Consider the following 25528-nt stretch of genomic DNA (forward strand, 5'->3'; position numbering starts at 1 on the left):
GATCTCAGGTAGTATAACTAGAAAGTCCTCTGTTTAATTCCTAGGACAGCAGTTACCAGCCAGATTAGAAAGTATTGGTCTAGATGGACCAATATTTGGCACTAAAAGGGAGCTTCATGGGTCCATGTGTTGTGATCCAGCAAGCCACATGCATCCCAGTTGCAGTGGATAGTGACCTAACAAGAGAGCAGTAACCACCCTGTGTGTGGTTGGGAGAATCCATTTATGACTCATGCAACGCTCTGCTTATGGGTTCCCACCAGGGGCTTGTTAAATGCCCAGAAGGGTGAGTGGGAATAAGGTTGTTAAGTGCCTGGCAGGCCCAATCCATGACCAGTAGTTTGTGTTTAGCTTCATGAGGCACAAATTGTTCAGGGTGACATACTTTACTAATTTACTAAAGTCAGGACACTCAGATAATACAGTCAAATACTGTATTCTAACATAGCAGCAGGATCTACACTACTGCTTTAAAATGGTTTATAATAGTAGTGACAACTGTTGAGGCCCAGGACACACTCCCTATACAGTTTTCAAACCATTTTCAAAGTGTCATATCCTGCTTGGTGTAGATCTGGCCAGCTTTCGCCCCACATATATATTTGATCAGGGAGGTTCCATTTACTTATCATGAATGATAGGAGTGGCTCCTATGAGCAGAACTGGGGTGGAGCAAGTAGGAACAGCTTTGAGTGGGTGGCACTAAGGGAGGGTGTTATAGGAGTGTCTTGACAGGGTTGGTTGGACTGGTCAGAACCTCACTTTTTGGAGGTATTCGTTCCCTTTGGTTTCACATTGTGAAGCATGTATCAAAATGGACAATGAGAATTTAACGAAAGCTGCTACGCATAGCCTTCTCCTGTTGTGAATGTTTTCTACATATGTACACACATCCAGATTAATAACAAAATTTGTATTGATGATTTTATCAGACAGGAACAGCACTAGTATGTTTCTTGTAAATTGTGGAGTAGAACAACTTATTTCCATCATAGGGTAATGGGTGAATAAAATAAAAATATTTCAGAATGAGATTGCCATGTTCATGTACCAGATCTTTTTCTTTTTCTTAAGTACGGCGTTCAGGATTGGTGAGTTGATGATCAGTATTCCTTTGTATCCAGGTCAAAGGAATACTACTTTCTTCTCCCCATTTTAGTGATCACCAGCTTCCCCACTCTTCTCTTAGTCCCTGTCCCAGACTGCCAAGGATATCTCTCCACCAGAACTCAAACCCATTTTCAGTATATATGTGGAGTGTAATCAGGTGATAAGTTACCACAGGTATAACAAGTGCTAATTTACCAGAGTGTACATCCATCATCATCATCATCATCATCATCTCTTTTCTCACTCATGGTGGTCATGGCAGGCTTTTCCAAGTCATGCTATCTTTTACTGTTTCAGCAATTTCCAGACAATTGAGCATGTTTTAATTATTACTGCTTTCTGGATGTTGGTGTGGGTGTATTTTGGTAGGCCCAGTTTCTGAAGGTTTTCTGTATAGTTTTTTTGATGTGATGCCGATGACTAACCTGACTAACGGATATATATATATATATATATATATATATATATATATATATATATGACCTTTTCCTGTTGCCATAGTTCTTTAACTTCCATGGCCAGTGATATATATATTTCTCTCTTTTCCTTTTATTTATTTATTTATCACATTTCTATACCACCCCATAGCTGAAGCTCACTGGGTGGTTTACAAAGATTAAAACATTAAAAACAATGCACAAAATTTAAAAACATATAACAGATAGTACACACAGAGACAACATACATCTAAAAACAACTTTGAGCAATCGGCCAAACCATAGAAACAAAACCACAATAGATTATAATAATAATAATAATAATAATAATAATAATAATAATAAGAAGAAGAAGAAGAAGAAGAAGAAGAAGAAGAAGAAGAAGAAGAAGAAGAAACATTACATGGTGCTAAATGCCTGGGAAAAGAGAAAAGTCTTGACCTGGTGCTGAAAAGATAGCAATGTTGGCACCAGGCAGGACTTGTCAAGGAAATAATTTCTTAATTTGGGGGACACCATCGAGAAGGCCCTCTCTCTTGTTGCCAGCATCTGAGCCTCCCTCAGAGTAGGCACCCAGAGGAAGACCATAGATGATGAGTGTAGTATATGGGTATGTTCAAGCCACGAGAGGCACTCCATAAGGTATTGCAGACCCAAGCTGTCTAAGGCTTTATAGGTTAAAACCAGCACACTGAATCGAGCTCAGAAACATACAAGCAGCCAATACAAGGAAGCCCCGTGATAAGTTACAGTGCAATCCTATACATGTCTACTCAGAGTTCAATGGGGCTTATGCCAAAGTAAGCATGTATAGGACTTCACCTTTAGGGAGGTTGTATATAAATACCTCTCCCTAACCTTTGGAGTCAGTTTTCAGCATGGTTTATTTTAGCTTTTGCTCAGCTCACTAACGTGAAAGTGCCTAAACCTTCCTAATCTTATAGCTATTTTCAGTTTTTTATGAAGTCGACTGGTGGTTGCTAGGCAACTAGAATTGCCATGTTCCATATGCAGGCTGGATATTAACAATCATCACACTTCCATCACATCAAAATTATTAGTTAAGGAAAGGCTACAGCAAGGATTTTTTTTTCATTCTGAAGGGGATCTCATGAACAGAGTAACAATAATATCCATAGTAAAGGATGAATCCTAGCAAAAATATTACTAGTCTTGCATAGACATTGAACATTTTTGAAAGTGAGAAGTGAAGTGTGTGTATTTGTGTGTGCCTGTTGTTGCTGCCTGTGGAGAGGTAAGTGTCAGGAAACTGCACTTCTTCTTCTTCTTCTTCTTCTTCTTCTTCTTCTTCTTCTTCTTCTTCTTCTTCTTCTTCTTCTTCTCACATATCATTTCAGCATAGCCAAATAACCACTTAAATGTAAGCACCATTAGTCACACTATGTGAACCTGTGATAGCCAGTTTATTAATTACAGAAACTAGCAGAAAGTGAATTGAGTAAAAAAAATTCTTTCTTATCTAAATTAAAGATGGAGTCAGGCTAGCCCCATGATATAGCCCGCTTCTCTTCGCCTTGCTTCTAGGGGTCCGCGGTCCGCTCTTACTCCGCCTCTGGGTAAGGCGGAGCAGGCCAATCCGCTACTGCTTCTACGCTCCTAATCGGAGCGGATCACACCCCTAGCCTTCATCTCCCATCAATCAGCTTCATGGGATGACCCTGGATTCTGGTATTGTGAGAGAGGCCTGTCCATTTTCTCCATACCATGAATTATTTTATACACCTCTATCATGTGCCCCCTTACTCTTGTTCATCCTTAACCATTTATTTGCATAAGGCCATTATGATACTGGCATTTTTTTAAAAAAAAAATCCTGTTCTCATTATACTAGAGCCAGAATGAGAACTGGGCCAAGACCCCTTCCTTGTTTGCTCCAAGGTGCCAGACAGGAGAGCCACACTTCCTCTTTATCCACGCACATAAACTCTGGCTGTCACACTGATAGGACTCAATATGAGCTGTAAAGCAGGAAGCGTCTGGTTCAACTCTCCGCTCAGTCATAGACCCACTAGGTGGAGTTAAGCAAGTCCCGCCTCAACCCCCTTCTGCAATGTGGGGACAATAATAATGATCTACCTCTGAGCAAAGCACTCCAGAGTATAATACCAATCATAAAAGTGGTTGAGATTCTATGCTGGAAACGACAGAGAGAATATTGGCCGCTGCTAAGAGGCTTTCCAAGATTTTAGGGTTTCTGCATGGGCTGTACGTCTGACACAAACCAATACTGTTGTGGGCAAGTGGGTTTATCCATGCATAGTTATCTCTTTTCCGTGCACCTCAATGTTCCAATTGCTTTCTTCCCAAGTGATTTGTTTTCTTTGCTCCAAGCTTGCAGCTGAGAGTGCTGTGTAAAAGGTTAGAGGGAGTACTGAGGGTTTTAGATCCTTAGAACAATAAACTCAAGGGCTTGTTGAGGACAATTTAGAGAGTGATTAGATGTGACAGAGGGTAGGGCTTGTGCACCTTTAGAAGCTGTGGAAAAGAACAAATTGGAGCAGGTGAAACTCGTCATGGCCTGGTACTAAAGGACTAAGGAAACCTGCTGAAATTCCCTTTCTTACACAACTTTAAAGACACCGAAGAATTTGCATCCCACGGGCTGTTTCTACACCTGCCTTTTATCCCGGGATCATCCCGGGATTATCCTTGTGCATCCAAATGACAGACAGGGGATCCCAGGAGCAGGCAGGGATGATCCCTCCATTTTCCTGGGATAATCTTTAGGTGTAGGACTTCGTTTCTCCTTGGTGAATGCATGAGTGGCCAAGGATGATATTAGATTCTAATGTATTCACCGAGTGAGATCTTCAGTGGTGTGAGTTTTGAAAGCACAATAATATGTCACTTATGTTTGATCAGTTAGTTACATTTTTGAAAAAATTGCTTCATTAGCTAAATAAGAAAAGTATTGTTTCCTTTGTGAAAGAAGCAATACTTTTGAACAATTATGAGTTACTTGCTTCTCCTGACTAATTTATGAATGAATTTATGAATGAATTTTACTTGTCTATGGCACAAAGGCCTTTACAATCACAACAATAAAACAAGATGTCAGGCAACAAAAGGTCATATATAGCACCAGATTGGGAGAGGAGACTAAGATTTTTTTAAAAAAATTAAAAATTAATTTATGAAGTCTGCCAAGGTGGTCACACTGAAACAGAGTGACACGTAAAGCATAGGCAGTAATTGAGTGCAAGGATGGATTTATTGCAAGCATACCTAAACACCTGTTTTGAGCTAGAGCTCTTCATCAGAGTAGTGTTGCAGATGACAATAGCATGTGAATCATAAAGACATATTACAATATAGAGTAATTACTCAAAAGAACAAAGGCATACTTCTCTATGTACTTCGATCTATAGCGAGAATAAAACAGATCTTCATTATTTGCATTTTGTAGTATTAGCCCTGATGGAGTTACATGTATCTCGAAACCTGATGTGTTTCGAGATATTCTGGCAGTAAATCTGCCTTTGCAATTCGATACTGACCACTTTGGGGGCCTAATTCATGCAACAATCAAAATTCTGTTGCTAAGATATGAAATCTCTCTCTCTCTCTCTCTCTCTCTCTCTCTCTCACACACACACACACACACACACACATGAAATGGCAATAGTTTCAGAAATGGAATAACTAGTAATGAGATAACATAAACCTCTGCCTGATCCATGGATTTGACAGTATCTCAGTCCCATAGCCACATTTATTTAATTTATTTTTTTTAAAAAAAATCAAAGCCTTATATCAGCTACTTAGAAGAAGCATTGGATCATAGTGGGTCAGTTTTATGAATCAGGCAAAGAGATTACTAATTTAACGAAGTAGATTAACAGTGCAATCCTATACATATTGACATAGAAGCCCCATTGAATTCAACGGCACTTGCTTCCAGGAAAGTTGCCCTGTGATTGCAAGCTCAGATTTTATTCCTTTTGTGATCATTCAAAGAACTAGGCAAAAGTGCTGCCATTGAATTCCACGCCATATTACCTAATTATTATTATTTATTAATAATTACCGCCCCACCCACAGTATAGCCTGTATCTGTACTTTCCACTTTCTAACACTGATGGAAGAAACACCAGCTGCTTTTTTACCTGCTCTGGCACAGCAGAGACCTCTGCCTCAGTGGACCTTCGCTCCCACACACACACACCCCAGCAATGCTTCTTTCTGCTGGTGGAGAGCCACTGATGCGCCATCCCAACCACCTCCAGCCATCAGCCTTGAGAATTAGGGTTGCACTCACATTTGGGTTTTTTACAAAATTCCAGAACTGGAATTATTTGAGGCTGTGAAGTTGCTGATGCCAATGTTAGAACCAAATGCACTAAAACCTATGAATATTTTTTCTTCCTTTGAAGACTGAACACAAGCCTTCTGACCTTCAAAAGACATTCAAATGTCAGTGTCACATACTGAAGAGGACTCAGTTAAATTCAGGTCAAGAGTAATCTTTTATAGGGAACGCACACGCACGCACACACAGAGAGAGATGCACACATACAGGCTCAGTTCAGACAACACATTTCTCAACGGTGGTTTTAGAACTCCATGGTGGAGTTTTTACTCCACCGTTGAGAAATGTGTGGTGTGGTGGGAAAACTCCACCCCTACAGTGGAGTTTTTTGGGATAGCACTCCACGCACAATATCCACATTGTGCAGAGGAGAGTTCCTGCCCAACCATTGTGTTGTGTGGAGGGCTCCGTGGAGTTTTCCGTTACATTGAGCTGACTTTTCCCACTGGCTATAGAGTTGCAAAAGGAGCGAGTGCCACTCCAGGAGAGCCACCAAGATTGTTTTTTGCAGCAATGGCTGGTAGGATACCACTGGGAGGGCCGGGGGAGGAGAGAGGGTAGAGGAACTGTCAATCAAACATTGCGATAGATTTTACTCAACTCCACAGTAGCCCACAGTCACACAACGGTGGAGTTAGAACATGTTGTGTGGGGAGTACCTCCTAAAAACTCAACCGTTCAGTGGAGTTTTTACCCTGCGTTGACTAATGTGTTGTCTGAACTGAGCCACGTACACACCATATATCAAATGCATTACATTTTTGAGTTATTTTTTTAAAAAAAAAACTAAGGTAAAGTTCCTTTCTGTTCCATTTTCTTTCACTGATCCTTAAATATTCTTTAAAAAAAATGTAAAAAGACCTAAATAATTCCTGTTCTGTGTAGTTCATCCTGTGAAATGAAAGCATATTGCTCTGTTTGTATAAACTGCAAAACACACACACACACACACACACACACACACCATAAAACCAAGAAAACGAAAAAGATATAATACACAAGAAAAATTAGCAGACAAAGGCAAGATCTACACTACTGCTTTAAAATGGTTTATAACAGTAGTGACAACTGTTAGGGTCAGGGACACACTCCATATACAGTTTTCAAAACGTTTTCAAAGTGTCATATCCTGCTTGGTGTGGATCTGGCCATACTAAAGTGGGTTGGATAGAATATGGGGGACGAAAGTCTGGAAAGCTCAGTTTGCTTGCTCTCTATCTTCCAAAGGGAAACTACCCCAATCACCTGTTTCTCAGAGTCTTTGGGGGGCAGCATAGGCAGCCTCTATGGCAGGACTGGGCAACTTGTGGCCCTCCATATGTTTTTGAACTGCAACTCCATCAGCCTTAAGCAGCATAGCCAATGGCGAGGGATGATGGGAGTGGCAGTCCACAGGTTGTCTACTCCTGCTTTAGGGTAGGGCAAGGGCAGAAGGTAAATCTCCAGATGTTTTGGACTTCTCTCCTAGAATTGCATAGCCAATGTTCAGGAATGCTAAGATTTGAAATATCTGAAGATCTACTTTCTGCCCACTACTGGTCTAGGGGAAGCAGATTCACTTTGGTTGGAAGAAATTCTTTCCCATCAAGGTTTGAATCCAGCTTTACCATCTACGCATCTAGGGAGGGGCTTGCAGACATTCACTCTCAGGTGTTTGCCTCTCCCTCTATATTTTGCAACAGAGTTGGAGACCAAAGGCTTAAGTTGGTTGTGCCTAAGAATCCCCATGAAGAAGGATTTATATTCAAAAAGTCTTGGATCCATAAACATACTTCTGTGCCCTCTCTCTCTCCTTTTTTACATTATTTTCCTCCTATTCTACCCAGAAGAGGACAACATAAGGACCAAAAGTGTCAGCCATATGCCTGACAACATGAGGCCTTCCATGTTGTACACATGCAGTGAAGGGACACATCCAGAAATGCCAAATGAACTTTTAGGTGAATGATACTGACTGAGGGCGTTCCTAGACGAGGCCTTAGCGCGCCTTGAGAGCCGGTTTCCCTGCTGTGCTTCCACATGACGCACAGGGGAATCCGGCTTCTGGCTGCACTGAAGCCTCCTCTAACGTGCCATAAGCGAAGTCGCTTATGGCGCGCCTTTTCCGCAGCTCCGGCCTGAGGCCGGAGCTGTGGAACATCTAGAGACTTCCGTGGCTTTTTGCGGCTACTCACCTCGCGAGTAGCCGCAAAAAGCCGCGGACTGGCCACAGCGCTGAGCACTGTGCCCATCGGCCGGGGGGGGGGAGATCCCGGGGGGGGGAGAAGGGAGCACAGACGACACAGAACACACACACACACATACACACACGGAGGGAGAAGAAGCACAGACAACACAGAACACACACACACACGGAGGGAGAAGAAGCACAGATGACACAGAACACACACACACACACATAGGGAGAAGGAGGAGAGACAACACACGGGACACGGAGGGAGAGAAAGATCAGGAAGAGATCAGGAGCAGATGAGGGGGGGTTAACTAAAAAAAACCCTTAACTTCTCCACAGTCTTCGGGCTGCACGTGGCCCCTTTAAACTTTAAAAAAAAAATGGCGGACGCTGCAGGGATCCCGACGTCCCTGCACGTCCCACGTCTGGAAGCCTGGGCAGCGCGCGCTAACATCAGCGCACCGTCGCCCCGCCTCCCTGCCGGCTTATCCCGGCAGGTCTAGCAAAGCCCTGAGTTAGTGGCTGCTGCTTCAATTAGATTAACTCAGAGAGGGGCATAAACATAAAGAAGTATGGGAGATTGCTATTAATGATAAATTGACATGTAATATTAAAATGAGAAGAGGTATAACAAAAGCAAATGATTTTGAGGGAATCTGGAAACAGTTCCTTATATTTGTGTTGTCTAAGGGAAGTGGGGAACCACCAGCTGAAGAAACTATGAGTTTTTGGAAACAGGAATAAGGTCCCGAGGTGGGGGGTGCACTTTTAGGTTAAGTTTGATTATGTTAAAAAGGCTAAGCGAAAATATGAGAATTTAATGTATCGCAATATTATTGTATTAGGTTGTTTTTCTTTAATTGTATTGTTGTATGTTTAATAAAAAAAACTATTTTTTTTTAAAAAGAGAGAGGCATAAACGTGAATGGAGACAGGACTGTACCTTTTTTATGTAGGTATACAAGTTGAAATCAACTAAAAATGCACCTACCACCATTTTTTTTCACATTCCATGACATTCTATAGTTTCCTATCTTGATCTTAACATAGAGATTTTGTATTCAGTAGTCATCTGTAAAGCTAGTGGCAAAGGCAGTAGTATTGAGGTTGGGCCTCCAGGACTTTTATTCAACTTTGATAATTGAGTGTTCATTTTTTATATAGAGATCTCTTCTCACCTGTCTGTTCCTGGTTCATATTGTCTAACATTTTGCTCACTTGCACTTTTATTGCTTCTTGGGCTGGAAAGAGGGATGATGGATGGATAACCTTGACAATTGCAAATGACACTTAACATCTAAGTTGTTCCCTCTTGAGTAGGCCAGAAAATGGGAAGCTCCTCTTTTTGAGTGCAGGAATCAGTAGGCAAGTTTCTTCTCCTCCTTGAGATAGAAGAGCCCAGACTTTTGAGGAGGAGCTGCCAGTTTGCTAAGGAACATTATATTTTCTTTTCTCTCCTCCTGCTCCTCCTCCAAACACCTTAATTTAATGTTGGGCGTCTAACTTTCCCTGCCCCAGGGTAGGGGAATTTCTGTCAGTGTTGCCATATCTACCCCATACCTGGGCCAGATCTACACCAAGCAGGATATGTCACTTTGAAATCAGTTTGAGAACTGTATATAGAGTGCGTCCTGGGCCCTAACAGTTGTCACTACTGTTATAAACTGTTTTAAAGCAGTAGTGTAGTTCTTGCCCTTGACTTCTTCTATCCCAGCATTTTGAGGTACCTTATGTCTTAACATAAGCCCTAGGAGGGCTTTCTCCACTGTGGCACCCGGTTGTGGAATGAGCAACCCAGAGAGGTCCGCCTGGCGCCTACACTGTACTCCTTTCGTCCCAGCTGAAGACCTTTTTATTCACTCAGTATTTTAACACTTAATTTTAACTTAAATTTAAATTATACTGTTTTAACTCTGTATTTTAACCTTATATCAATTTTGCTGCGTGGTTTTATCCTGGTTGTGCTTTTTATATTGTATTTTGTATTTGTGTTTTTAACTTGTTGGTTGTTTTACGATGGTTTTAATTTTTGTGAACCGCCCAGAGAGCTTCGGCTATTGGGCGGTATAAAAATGTAATAAATAAATAAATAAACATCCCAAGAACTTCCCTTGTAACTGGGAAGAGCTTCCTTAATTTGGACTAGGCCTTCGAGCATTTCATAGTGATCATGGACAAGCTATTATTCAATTAGAAAGAGGAGGCTCAGGTTACATCTTGTTGGTGCAATACAGCTCATGAGCTGATTGATGCTCTTAGCTGAGTTATTTCATTCAATGGTGTCATGCCTGGAGATGTCTAGCCATGCTAATAGTTTCAGTGGAGTTATCCAACGGACATTTTGAAAATCAAATCCCCAACACCTCATTTAATTGTAAGTTCTTGCCATTGGTCAAGATGTCTATGGATAGTTAACTTCCTCCCATAAGATGTCCTATTGTGTGCAAGTCCTAGGACCAGACCATTCTGGGCAGGTAGTCAGAAGAGGATACAAAGAATGCTGCCATAGCTGAATATATAACAAGAAGCAATCAGGAGGTGGAGTTGTCTCTCATCACTGTATCTCCACTCTAGGAAAAGTTCTACTTTGTGATTTCTGCCTCTTAAAAGGTTTGGAATTCTGCTAACAAAACTTTGGCAAACTTAGATTCTAAATATTTACCCGACTGATGGGCAAGATGCACTATTTGACCATTACATTTTCATCCTATACGCACAAGGATCCTTCAATACGTAACTGAATACTTTACATTCTTTATTGTTTTTCTATAGATTTTAGCTATATCCAGTACCAAGGGGATTCTTACATGGAATTTCAGGGTTTCCATTTGCATCCGCAAAACAACATCACTTTAGAATTCCAGACCTCTGGCTTCCAAGGAGTCATTCTCTATATTGAACAGGACCCAACAACAGTGGGACATTTCTTGATTCAACTTTCTGTCAAGCATGGTACCTTACAGGTAATACTTCAAATAATTCTCTTATAATACAGTTTACCCCCCCCCCCTTTTCTTTTCTTTTTTTCTTTACAAGTATATTTTTCAGGTATCAATTCTATTCAGTGCTCAGAAACTTCCAATTTCTTTTCTTTTTAATAAAGTCACTCTTTTTGAATTGCCCTTTTTCAGAATTATGTTACAAGTGATAATCATTACACTTAGGAACAATATTCATGGATGGTAGAACAGGAAAGCTAAATGGAGCAATGACGCCCTTGGAGGATGCAGATAAACAGAATGTGACAGAAAAATGTGATCGTGCTTCATTCATCAGCTCCACTGAAAACAAAGAGGGCTTCCAGATGGAGGGATCCTAGTGCTAACAATGAAAAGGCATGGTGCAGTCAGATAGTCTCACCTTTTTTTTTCCCCTTAACAGTTTTTTTTTTTTTTCTGGTAGGGAAAAAGATGGAAGAAGCAGCGAGAAAGCAGGCGAGGGTTACAAGTCACCTAGCAGTCTCTAATATCTTGAGGTTGTAAGAACACTATAATGTTCTCACTATTTTAATACCAATTTTATTGCTAGGGTTTCCCCAAGGAAGCCTAAGAATTGTAGTTTTATAAAGAGCTAATAAAGTGTCTGACAGACTCTACCTTAAGTGTCGAGATTGTTTGACATCCTCGGTGATTAAGTGAGGAAAGACGACAGGATCCTGGTAGGGAATGTCTTGTCAGGAGCCTAAATGTTAATTGGTAAATATTGGAAAAATCCAATATTCCTGCCATTTGTTGACTGGTGTAAGGAAAACTGGTGATGATAATGATGAAATCCTACCAGGGGTCCCCAACGTGGTGCCTGTGGGCACCTCCAAAGGGTGCCCACAAAGTTCTCCACTCCATGCCCCCTTCTAACAACTTTTTAAAAAGCTTGGAAAATGTTAGGGTAGTCTCCTTTCTCTCCCTTTCTAGTCTCACTATTTCTATCCACCCCGCCTCTTTAGTTAATTGTTTCTTCACTTCTAATCTTCTAGCCTTGCTCTTTCTCTACCCCTTTGGCTTCCAGCCTCTAGCTTTGTTATTTCTATATCCATCAGTTTACCTTGCTATTTCTTCCCCCTCCCAGCCTCTACCCTTTGTTCTCTGCCCTTTTGCCTTGCTCTTTCCTCCCCTCTGCTAGCCTCACTGTTTTTCTCCCCCCCCACAACCTCCCGTTTAGCTCACTTTTGATTAGCCAATCTGCCACAGCAGCCAGTATGTGACTAGCAACATCCTCCATGGAAGCCATGTTGTGGTGGTACCCACAGCAGTTTCTCAAATTCCCAAATGTGCTCGTGGATTCAAAAAGCTTGGGGACCCCTGCCCTACAGCTATCTTTCTGATATTTTTCAGGTTATAGGGTACCCCTATTATATGTGCCATTTCATACAAATTGTCCACAAAACAACAGGTGGAATTCTCTTTTTAGCACCCCACAAACTATAAAGGCTCTCCTTGCCCAAAAAATCAGAAAGTTTGTGGTTTTTATTCCCTCAGAAGGGGTAATCATGTCTGCAGATTTCATCCAATTCTACCCCCCAGCTCCCCTCCTTTAAAAAAAAAATAATCAAAATGTAACAGCTCTTTTCACATCTCCCCACCTCAACCTTGTGTTTGAAATTTGGCAAACTTCATCTATGCAAAAGTGGTAAAAATACCTGCAACTTTCATCTACATATATCAAAAAGTAGAACGGTTATAGTCATTTGTTCAGTTCCTCATTACAGTCAACAGGGAGACATGAAACTTTGCATTTTCTGATGCAAGGTTCTGATTAGGATCTGAGGTGAAGCGGGCATCCTCTATAGCATGTGTGCCAATTGAACCCATTTTCTGAAGCACTGAACCAGGATCCAAACCAAATCTTGTTTTCACTGCACACCCCGAATGAATATCATGGAGTTCTTTTCTTTTTTCTACAGCTTTTAGAACTTAACTTTGTTCTTATTTTCACACTGTTAGTTTTATTGTCCCCTGTGCCTATTTGGTGCGTTCTATTCCCCTCCTTATTGTTTTATTATGATTTTATTAGAATGTAAGCCTATGTGGCAAGGTGTTGCTGTTTTATTCTTGTACTATGTACAGCACCATGTACATTGATGGTGCTATATGAATAAATAAATAATAATAGTTCAGTGCAAGGCACTTTTCTTCCCAGTATAGTATGAAAATAAGCTATAAACCATGCAAGTATGTGAAGAATGGCTTTACAGGAAAGCTGACTTTTAGCACCATTGATGCCACCGGTAATAATGAATAGATGGATCCTCTGAAAATTAAGCTGAATTACTCGTGCCTAATCAAATTTGAAGCCAAGAAAAATGATTATGGATTTATTTTAGAATTGCTTTGAAAATGTTTTATAAGAGTGCCATAAGACTTTTTATTTATGACCCAAGCTTCTAATGCTAACCAGCATGACCCAGAGTTCCATATGCACAGGGAATTGCCCCTCCCTGTCTGTGAAACATAAACTTCAGTGAGCATAGGAACATTTGCCACTGAGTGAACAGAGTGGTTTTAGTCTCACAGATGAGCATGAGAAGTCCCTGCATGCACTGGAGGTCTGGGCCATGTCCAAGAGAACCTACTTCCCACATGTCCAGTCTTGTTTAGCAACCTTTAACATTCTTGCTGTTGTATAACTGCAATAAATTGTCTTTTTGTTCCCCCTTTATTCAGTACCAATTCACATGTGACAGAGGAGACGAAATTAGAAACATCAGTACCAATGTTAGAGTGGATGATGGACAGAAATATAAGGTGTGCATTAGGTAAGTTATATTATTATTATTATTATTATTATTATTATTATTATTATTTATTTATTTATATAGCACCATCAATGTACATGGTGCTGTACAGAGTAAAACAGTAAATAGCAAGACCCTGCCGCATAGGCTTACAATCTAGTAAAATCATAGTAGAACAATAAGGAGGGGAAGAGAATGCAAACAGGCACTGGGTAGGGTAAAACTAACAGTATAAAGTCCGAACAACATCAAGTTTTAAAAGCTTTAGGAAAAAGAAAAGTTTTTAGCTGAGCTTTAAAAGCTGCGATTGAACTTGAAAGTTCAATTGAACATACGTTCATATCAGTATTAGGCATAACAGACCAATTAATAAGGTCAGCCTGCTAATAGATTGGGTTATACTAATCCACAACCAAAGATACAGACCTAACATTCAGAGCTGGCCCTTCCATGAAGCAACGTAAAACTCCTGACTCAAGTGCCAGATCCTGAAGGGCAGCAGATCCCACCCCCCAGAGAACTGTGCATGCTGTCTGGCGCTCCAAAGCTGTGTTGGCCACACTTCCACTGCAGCAAGAGTGGCTGGCATAGCTCTATGCCAGCACAGAGAGTGGCATCAGGTGGATAGACTCTCTGGGAAGCCCCACCAGCTGCTCAGAAGAGAGAGCAGCCAGCACAATTCTCCAGAGAGCCTGGTCCAAATGCCTTGCTGTGAGGCATTGGCAGGGAGGTGACCATAGAGATCGCCTGTGCTGTCACTGCCATCATCGTCAGGGAGAAGGGAAGTAGAAGGAGGATGGGGTGGGAGGGAGTGCTAACACTGTCATCGTGGCTGGGGAGGAGGTTGGGGGACCACCAGCACCAGCAGCATTGGCGGGACAAGAGGAGGTGGAGGGGGCTGCCATCAAGCACCGTCATGGCTGGGGGTGGGGAAGGGAGGAAGAGAAGGAGGGGTGGTCATGCTCTGTCACTGCCAGTGCACCTGGGGGAGCAAGAAAGAAGAGAGAGCGGCAGTGCAACCACAGGAAGCAGGAGGTCTTGCGCCAGCCCTGCTAGCGTTACTGAAGTCAATAGGAATTTGGCCCTAAGAGCCACATTTTTATTAGTCCACTTTTGGGCTCCAATTTTAAAGTCCTGGAGCATCACAATGTCCACAACAAAGTCTCACTTTACCGGTGAACTGGACGATTCCTGGCGAGACAGTCCATCGGCGCTGATGTTTTCTTGACCTGCCACATGCTGGATCTCTATGTTGAAGCTCCGGATCCGCCACGGCCACTGCTGCAAAAGTTGGTTGTGGCTTTCCATGGGTATTATCATAGGGTAATGTGATTAATTACTTTTTGTGAAGCACCCAGACAGCTTTGGCTAGTGGGCGGTACAGAAATGTAATAAATAAATATAAACCATTTAACCAAGCAGGCTTGCAGCAATGCAGATGTTTGTCTTTTTAGGGATATAATGTTCAGCCACAAATGGCAAAGAAATGGCAGCTGATTTGTAAGAGTTTTACAGGCCTATCTAGGATTTCAGTTTAAACCATGATTTGAGAACAGAGCTTAAATGTAGAAGCTACCTATGGCTTGCAGAACGGGACCCCCCACATCCTCTCCTCCCCCTTGCAACGCTCTGTGTGCCCTCCAGATCTTCTCCAGACAGCCTATTTGGAGGGCACGTGGGAAGGGCTATAGTGGGGAGAAGAGGACAAGTTTGATTCCGCAAGTGGTAGCCCTTTTTTTGGATCAACCCCATCTCTTCAATTGGGTTTGTGAACCCTAGCATTAACCATGATTCAAACTGATGTAGGGGTAACACTAAACCATGGTTAAAGCTTAAAAGGCAAAGAAGGGGAATTTGCTCCAGAGAGAGGAGAAGGAGCACATGTTACTGAGTTTGGTTCCTGATGTGCAAACTACGGTTTTCATGGAGCTGACATTATATGTGCACCATGCTACAGTGTTGCACCCCTGACTACAGCTGAATGCCCCCCCCAAAAAAAACCCTACACACACTTTAAGCACATTGTATCATTTCAGTTATTTAAGCTGTGTAGTATGGTTATCATGAATTCCAATGAAGCAGAATACTTAAATTTAAAAAGCACGTTAATTGAGCAATAAGATATGACAAGAACATATTATTAACTTTAAAATGGCAGTGTTTGGTGCCTTAAGACTGAGGCCTTGGGTGAAGTGCCTTTCTCCACCACTGCTTGTCATTAGTAGACTTTATCACATGCCATCAAATCTCTTATTGGAATGATAAAACATTAATTTTTGAGAGGAAAATGTGCAAGGGAGATGGAGCTTTTAGATGTAGACATGAGCTCTGATTAGATGAACATAATCCCAACTAGTTTTAAAATGTTAATGGTAATACTAACGGGGTTTCATACAAAGGAACGAAAGATGGATGCTTTCCTTTGGAAATTTACTGCTTGTTTATTAATTCATTTTATCCTTATGGTTGTAATAGCCAATTTCCCTTCCAGTGAGCATTGTAAGAGTTATGTTTCTCTTAGGGCAGAGACTCATGTCCTATTTATGGCCACACGTCTTCATGACCAAAACCATGGTTTCTTGTATCTGTGGTGCTCCACATCATACATCCAGGCATATTTGTGGAAGGTCCATTAGTTATCTCTGACAATTACAGATAATTAGCCAGAAAAAGCATCTGAAGGCCATATAGACACCTACTTTTGATTATTAGACACATTCACTTTTAGTGTAATAGCAAATGACCAAAAGTACCTGATTCGGGTATATGCTGCAGAACAACAAGCACACACAAAAACCAACAAACTCAAATGTGGTAAATGCATGTTCAAAACCATCTAAGGTTGTATTACTTGGGCTTAAATGAATTAATTTCCTTTGAAACTGCTGGCATAAGTATTCTTCAGATCTGGTAGCTGGTAACAAAAAGCCATTCACAACTCCCAATTATTTTGGTTCCACCTAAATGAAACAGATGTGATGACAAAGATGGATTTGCCACCTGAAAATTGTAGCTTACACCTGCCCATAATATGCAGTTATAGAAACATGAGATCATCACATTACCCTCGTTCACATGATGCAGCATGGCAACTCACAATGAGCTGCAATGCCCAGAGACACCACTTTGCATATCAAACTCCCACTTCGCAACCATGGGTTACACGAGGCTTAAAGCACTTCTGCATAGACCATGGTCTGTTCTAGGGTTATTCAAGGGTTGTTTAACCCTCACATAACCCATGGTTGCAGGGTTTGCATAACATCATAAACCCAAGGACATGTAAAATGGCAGCCACATGCATGCTACAACAACTCATGGTGGGCTATCATGTCATGCCAACTGGCCCAGTGTGTGTGTGTGTGTGTGTGTGTGTGTGTGTGTGTGCACCCTGCTGCACCACAACAGTAGTAGCCAGCAATGTGAACTAGGGACAAGACAAAAAAATGCACAACATAGTTATATCATGTCTTGAGTTTTCAATGTTATATGTTACAGGTAGGAGAGGGTGAACTAAATGCAAAGTTGCTGTTTACATTGGCCAATTACTAATTTGCTGTGGGAAACCATGCTTTCCCTCTATGTGAGTGAGCTGCAGCAAACATCAGGCTCACAGATACCCCCGCCCCTTTCACCAGCCAGAGGAGAAGATTGGAAACTTGCTCCTGATTTTAAAGAAATTCTAGTTTCTCATGACAACCAAACACGAGGACTTCAAACTTGTTTAAACTATGGTTGGTGAGGATGAACCAAAATCAAACTGCGGTTTCAGTTCCTAGCTTGTTCTAAAACCATAGTTAGTTTAAACAAGACTTCTTATCTTGAGGAACTGTCATTTGTTTAAAAGCAGAGGTGGGTGTGCCACGACACAGGCTCTTTACAACAGGCCTGTCCGCAGACACTCCCTGCTCAAGCTAAGCGCCACCACTTTATGAGCCTGAGGTGAGGGACAAACACCACCTTTCTACAAACTATGTGGAGAAAGGGGTTAAACAGGAATAATTTCAGGAATAAAATAATGTGGTGTGAATTATATGTGCTGATGGTGAATTAATATCAGAACGGGTGTTATATGTATATAACTGCAGATGATAAATGCCAAGGAGACACGTGGGATTTCTGTGGTAGTAAAACAAACTGAATAAAAATTTATTTCTATGTTCACAAACTTTGTTTCATAATAAAACTTTTCAGACCCTTTTTAAAACCTCTCATCCAATTCTTTCTCTCTTTTCATACACGCTTTCCTTTCTCTCACACTTTCACTCTTGAACTTTCTTTATTATCAGGATTGTTTAATATACAACTGACTATCTGCACACTACACTCAAAAGACAACCCTCTTTACCCTGATCCTCTAATTCTCCCTCGCACCAAAGTACTTTAAAAAAAACCCAACCCTTCCTATCACCTCAGTCATTCCCTTATATATCCTCCTCCCCCTCCTAAGATATTCAATCTCCACCCACTCAGGTCAACATTCTAAACACAATAGACTTAAAAATGCTAGACATACATTAGGGAATTGACTTGTGGGGTGTAACGCCACTTTGGGTGCTTCCAATCTCCTCAAGAGGTGCATGAAAGAGGAGGAGAGTGTGGGCAAGAGACTCAGTGCAGTTTCTCTGCATCGTAGGAAACAATTGTTCTTGTTATGTCTTAACTGTGTCACTGTATTCACTTCATATTCTTTAGAAAGCCAGCTTAAGATTTGTGGTGTGCACTTAATTTAGTATGCATTTATAAAGCACTTCTGAGTGCTCATCCCGTTTCATGTACATAATCTTAGCAATACTTTTAACGGCACTGTTGAGTATTATTATCAGTATTATTATCCACACATTCCACATGGAGAGCTGGGGCTGAGACAGCAGTTTGCCCAAGGCCAGCTAATGACTTTGTGACAGAGGTGAGATTTGAACTGGTGGCCTCGTGATTTACAGCTCAGTCCCTTAGCCACTCTACTAACTCTTATGGCCTTCATGAAATGCAGGGGATTGATGCATAATTAAATAGATAAGTGTAATTAATTTGGAGCCTTTCCATAATTAAGCAATGGTTTAAATGGATTGGTATACAAGGTAAATAAATGAAAGCTAATATATTCTGGGTATGCATCAAGATCAAATGGGAGCAATCAAAGAAGACGGTTAACTGGTCTAAAGAAAAGAGGCTGTTCAGGGCAGCTGGTTCTTTCAGATTATAGCACAAGAGGAAAACTTCTACTACAAGGTATTGCTTTTACGGCAGACAGGAAAATTATGGCACATTATTCAATTCAATATGGCATTATCATGTGTGAGAAGTAAGCTGCAATATTATATGGGCATTAAACATGCTACAGCCAAGAAGAAATTGCTATGAAAGGGCCTTCAAAATCATGATTAACTACGTCACTCTATTCCCAATATGTCTATTTCTATATTTTCAATTGACTTGATTAACCTGCAGAGTACATTTGGCGAGTGTTATTTTTATCTTAGGGCGTTACTAGACGAGGCTCTAGCGCGCGTTACCTTCCGCAGTCACGTCGAGGCTTCCAGATGACGTTCACGAGGATCCGCCGTTATCCCGCGGTGAAGCCTCTTTCTCCCGACTTTAAAAAAGTGAGTTTTAGGGCGCCTTTTCCTGCTGTCCCGCGGTAATTCGGAGTACATGTGGGAGGATGTGAGGTCACTGCGGTCGGCACTGGTCAGGAAAAGGCGTGCTAAGGGGGAGTGGTCAGCGGCTTCGGTCAAGCCGCCTCCGCCATTTGCGCGCAGTCCGCCAGCTGGGGCAGCGCGGCGGAGCGGCTTTTTTTTTTTATTTCCCCAGTGACAGTTTGCGCAGGACCGGAGGACCGGAAAAGTGGCTGGTGACTCCTTGCGGTGGGCAGCTACCGTGGCCGCATAATGGCGGTGCTGTACGCTGCCTGTTAGTGTGGGTACCAGGCTGGCAGAGGGCAGAGCTGTTTGTGGGCTGCTGCCATGGCTACGGCCAGATGTGGGTTGGCTCCTTGGGATGGGGCACAGGGCACAGAGGCGGTCATCGCCGCCGACACCTCAGAGGCATGATGGGAGATGTAGGCACAGAGTGGCCATGCAGACGATTGACCTCGGGTCATATGACACCCGCCACGACCCCCATCAGGAAGTGAGCGCATCAATGTTGACCCTCAACAGCACCAGCAGCACTTCAGCTGGCACTGGCACTGCCGCCGCTGCCGCCGCCAGGGCCGGCGGCGGCATCGCTGACGGCTGCGCAAGTTTGCGGTCTTTCGGACGTGCGCAAACCGTGCAGCGAGCGAAAAAAAAAGCCGCGGCAATCAGGCCGGTGTGGCTGCGCAACCGTTCTCGCAGCGGCAGCAGCACAACCGGCGCAAACTTCCGCCACAAATCGAAGGCAGGTGTGGAGCATGAGGCGTCACGGCTGAACGGGAAAAGCCGCTTTCACCGCTCCTCAACGACGGAACACCCGGTAGGTCTAGCAACGCCCTTAGTCTTTTTTTGCAGATAAATGGAGTGGCAGATGGACTAATAACCTCACTTCCTGGGGGTAATGTCACACATTAGGAAATGTCATAAGTATTTGATCCTCCAAGTATAGTATTATTTGGTGTGTGGGGTGGATGTGAAAGCACATACAATAAAGAAATAGGATTTAATGTCACAAAAACCCTCAAGCAAAGCTTTCTTTTCAGATTATACTAATTTCCTGAAACTATCCAGCCCCTTTAAAGGGTTGACAACACAGCAGTAATAATAAATTTGGGGATACTCAAGACAAATAACTATACACTCTTAACATGTCATGAGAATCATCAAATGAATGCTTTCTGATGCATGCATGGCTGACAAATCTAGATGCATTTAGGGCACATTTATCCCTGCTAATAACATGACACGTGCATCAGCATAGCCAAATCAATGCTAATACAGCTCCTCAGATTGCCATATGCCCCATTCATTCATGCCTCCTGCAGCGTGGGAACTGCTGTCCCATGGTGTCCTCCTATGGCGCTCAGCTATGCATTAACACTCAGCATGGTGGCATGAATATGTATGACCATTTCTGGTTAGATGTCACCACAAACTGCAAGTTTCCTGAACAGAATGGAAAGAGTGAAAAAAAAAAATATATGCAAAGGCTACCTACCACCAGCTTACTTAAAAAAAGGCAAATTGTAAATATTCTCTCTAATTGTTTATTTGCCCTTCATCACTTCCCAGCTCTCTTCCACATGATGCCCAGCCTGCTCTGTTATGTTTGTGGGCTTCCTGTGAAATAACTGGAGAAATGTCTTAAATTATTATGAGTTTCAGTCTGCCCTCAGCATGAAAGATATTTTGACAAAGGCTACTTTTATCATAGTTCCTAGAACTGTCTGACTATAAGTAAAATCTGCATTTTAAACAAACAAACAAACAAGTAAAAATAATCATCTTTAGTAAGGAATAAAAGCTAAAGTAGCTGAAATATTTATATATCCAAGAATCTTAACCTTGCCCCCTCCCATTGTTTTCCTGCTTTCTTGCTACATGGTACAACAAAATGGTGGGGGACCCCACTGACAACTAAATACCAATACACTCCACATCTTCCAATGAAGCTGTCTACAGTTTATATATTTGCTTCAAGCCTTTCCTTGGGTTATATTTTGGTGTGGTTGTTCAACTTATTCATTTATTTTAGGTTGTTGGGGTTTTTGTTTTTGTTTTGACAGCTTTTAGGCAAAGTTAGAGTAAAATTTGTTCCTTAAACACAGTGACCCTGTTCAGATGACACACTAAGCCATGGTGGATAAGCATTTTGAGCTAAACGTTATTGCTTAGCGAGCCATGTGAACCATAATTTAACATGTTGTGTGAACCATTCCTCACCATGGTGGCTACATGACTAGGGTGACCATATGACCAGATTTGCCCGGATTTGACAAATCCGGGAGGGGGGGAATCCGGATTTTTCCAAAGAGCAGCTCTATTGGGAATTTACAAAAATGCTTATAACTCCGTCATTTTTTAAGATAAAGACATGAAACTTGGCACGATGGTAGCTCTTAGGAAGGGCTTTAGTCATACCAAATTTGAAACAGATCCGTTCATCCATTGATTTTTTAGGATTTTTTAAAAATTGAGGTTTTAAAATTATTATTTTTAAATCGTCATTTTTAAAGATAAAGAGATGAAACTTTGCACCATGACAGGATTTAGGTAGAGATTTAGCCACACCAAATTTGAAACAGATCTGTTCATCAATTGATTTTTTAGGAATTTTTTTAAATTATTATTTTTTAAACTGTCATTTTTAAAGATAAAGAGCTGAAAGTTGGCACCATGATAGCTTTTAGGTAGAGCTTTAGCCATACCAAATTTGAAACAGATCTGTTCATCCATTGATTTTTAGGGATTTTTTAAAATTTGAGGATTTAATTTTTTAAAAATATATATTATTATTAAAGATAAAGAGATGAAACTTGGCACCATGATTGCTCTTAACAAGGACTTTAGCTATGCCAAGTTTGAAACAGATCTGTCCATCCATTGAGTTTTAGGTGTGTTTTTTTTAAGTTTGAGGTTTTAAAATTATTTTTTAAAAATGACATTTTTAAAAGATAAAGGGCTGAAAGTTGGCATCATGATAGCTGTTAAGGAGAGATTTAGCCATGCCAGGTTTGAATCAGATCTGTTCATCCATTGTTTTTTTAGGATTTTTTTAAAAGTTCAAACTTTTAAAATTATTGTGTTTTAAAACTGCTGGAGCCATATCCTTCAAACTCAGGTTGTCAAACCTCCTCTTTGAGGTTTTGCATATTGAGCAGTTTCAGCCCTTGGCATTAAGGGGATCTCCAGTCTTTAGGTAAACTGCCACAACACCCACCCTAATGTTAGAGTAGAGAAACTTGTGACAATTATACACAAGCTTTTTTAAAAAATTGAAATTAAAAAAAGCCAGCCATCTGGCCGGCCAGTAGCAAACCCTGTTAACAACAACAGCAGCTTGCAATGAGTGAAGATACAGTCAGAAAAGATATTTGAGGGAAGGGGAGACTGTATCACACAAAGCATAGCAAAAGCTTCAAAGTACAGCAAAACCTACAAAAGTAGGAGTGAGTGAAGTTAATTTCAGATACATTGAATCTCTCCCTTGTTCTTTATTTCAGTGATTTTAACATTAAGATGTTATGTAGAACAGATTTGTCTTAAATGTGTGCTGTAAAATCAGACATGTGACCAAGGCTATGTTCGGGTGGCCATGCCCCCTTGGTGCTGGACACGCCCCCTTGGTGTTGGACACGCCCCCTTGGAGGCCGACCATGTTGTCCTCCTTTTTGGTTTCCAAAATATGGTCACCCTATACATGACCACAGTTTAAACATGCTCACAAACCATTTGCTGCAAAAAGGTTAGCGGCCTAACCATGGCTTAGTGTGTCATCTGAACAGTCTCAGTGTTAAATAGCACACCCATGGTTTTGTGTAAGAAACTTCCTGACTGGTCAGCAGTAACAGCTCTGACACTACTGATCAAATATTGCAGAAGGGTGATCATATATGATAGAAGGGACAGGGGCAAGAGTGCAGGACTTTACAAAGTGACTGAAAGGAGCACCTCAAAACTCATCAGATGCCAGACAAAAGTATAAATTAAGCATGAGTGAATGTTGATAACCTTGGTCCTCAGTATATTCACCCCCAACTTTAGGGCTATTTCTTTTTCTATTTTTATTGGGGAAAAAATGTTTTCCTTCCCCTCCCTTCACCCTGAATTGGCAACCCAGTCCTGTTCTTAAAATCCTAAGATGCAAATTATTTTTAAATGTTCTGTTTGAAATTCAACACAAACTATGCCCTGGTTCTCCCCCTGGTTTTCCTTTTCCTTTTTTGAAGGGAGCATTAGTAGGGCCTGCAATCCACCAAGCCCTGGTTCTAGGGTGGCCAACTGTCAGGATTTCCCCAGATTTCCGTTCTATCCTGGGTGTCAGGGTTTTTTTCCCCCTGTAATTTTCTATAGTGTCTGCAAATGACACACTTTCCCCTTTAAGGTCGCCATTAGCATGGCAGGGTTTGGGGATGAAGTGGAGGCATGCCACTGCTCCAATCAGGGCCTTAAAGGGGAAAGCATGTCATTCCCAAACATTATAGAAAAGGCCCCAACTGGAGCCAAGGGGTATGTGTGAATGACATGCTTTCCCCTCCTTTAAGGCCCCGACTGGAGCAGAGGAGGGGAAAGTGTGCTTTTCGGGGGCACAGAAAAGTGGGTCATTCGCTCTCACCACACTAATGGTGGCCGCTCCCCTACTGGATGTCCTTTTTTTTTGGATTTCCCAAATATGGTTACCCTACCTGGTTCTTCAACAGTTGCATTTCAGCTGAATTCTTGAAACAGCAGCTCTTGGTATTTATTCTCTCCTAGCGTGCAATGCAACAGAAGGTACATTTTGTCCCATTAAAGTCACTGGGATCTAAATAGATAGTTCTTAAAGCTACAGTCCTGGGAGTAAACCCCCGCTGAATTTAGTTATTTTGATAGGATTTAAAATGTACTTGATCGTCTCTGGATTTTGCCCTTACTATGTTGTTATTCTTTTAGTCATGATGTAGATGAACTTCCTATTACTGTGCTGGGACCCAAATCAAGAGTAATATATATTAAATATAATGCATTACATTGTTATTAGGTTTCAAAGTTTCCACCTAACCTTCCTTTGTTTTCATGCACTATATTGTTCCAAAAAAAATTTTATGAAGAGTTCTAAACCTTCATCAAATGAAAGCCCAGTGTCTGCATGTGCATGCATGTGTTTTATTTCCCATAAGTAATTATTGGGAAAGTTCATTTGAGTTGAGGAAGAACAAGCAATTGCTATTTCTACAAAATTAATTGAACAAGATGGATGCAATTATATTTAATTGATCATAATGGAGTTAATAACAACCTAATAATACCAATTAGTTGATACTAACCATTGTTTTACAGGCTTTCAAAGATAACAGTTTAATGAGGCTATTTTACCATATTTTGACACAAATCACATAATAGATCTTTGCAAATCAGTGGCATCAAAAGAGGAGTTTAGGACTGAAAATTCAAGATCAACATCAGAACAAATCTTCAGTGTAGCATAGCCTTTCCTAGTTCTGGATTTATCTTAAAAAATTAACTCACCTCTGGGTCATTTTTGTTATGGTTTCAAATTTAACTCAACGATCCATAATTTGTTTTTATTATAATTAATTTTATACCGTAATGATACTACTACTATATTTGAATATATATATATATATATATATATATATATATATATTCATATTCATGCAGGTTAAAAATAAACCCACAGAATAATGTGCAAATGAGATGCAACAGATTTATGAAAGAATACTGGTGAAACTGACACAGACTAGAAACAGAGAGATCATCCCTAGGCTATGCTGCCATTTACAGAACTGACACTCAGTACCCAGTGTTACCTCTCAGCAAGGAATCTATTTTTGTGCTTTACCTGATCTGATCATGATGCATCTGATATGAAGATCTCCATTCCTGCTTATAATCTAGGAAAGTCAGAAAAAGCCCATACTGGCGCTCTGGTAAGCACAGAAAGAGTGTTCAGCTATAGCGATAGTGTACTGTTGCAGTAGACTACTGAAGTTATGTCATTAGTAATAACAGTGATTAGTGGGCTCACATTATGAAATATCACTGATGGTGTAATATTACAATATTACTTCGTGATGTATGATATTTTTCACTGCTGCATTGAAAAAGGGA

At 41.2% G+C, this 25528-nt stretch overlaps 1 protein-coding gene across 1 annotated transcript in view; it reads left to right on the forward strand.

Moving 5' to 3' along the window:
* LOC134398220 (protein eyes shut homolog) overlaps positions 1 to 25528 on the forward strand; it is a 614610-nt gene that overhangs the window by 312260 nt on the left and 276822 nt on the right. Inside the window, exons 20-21 of the mRNA XM_063125472.1 lie at positions 10823 to 11013; positions 13711 to 13802. Coding sequence (XP_062981542.1) covers positions 10823 to 11013; positions 13711 to 13802 — 283 coding nt within the window. The remainder of the gene's footprint in view (positions 1 to 10822; positions 11014 to 13710; positions 13803 to 25528) is intronic.

Source organism: Elgaria multicarinata, chromosome 4 (genome assembly GCF_023053635.1).
Source record: "Elgaria multicarinata webbii isolate HBS135686 ecotype San Diego chromosome 4, rElgMul1.1.pri, whole genome shotgun sequence".
Lineage (NCBI taxonomy): Eukaryota > Metazoa > Chordata > Lepidosauria > Squamata > Anguidae > Elgaria > Elgaria multicarinata.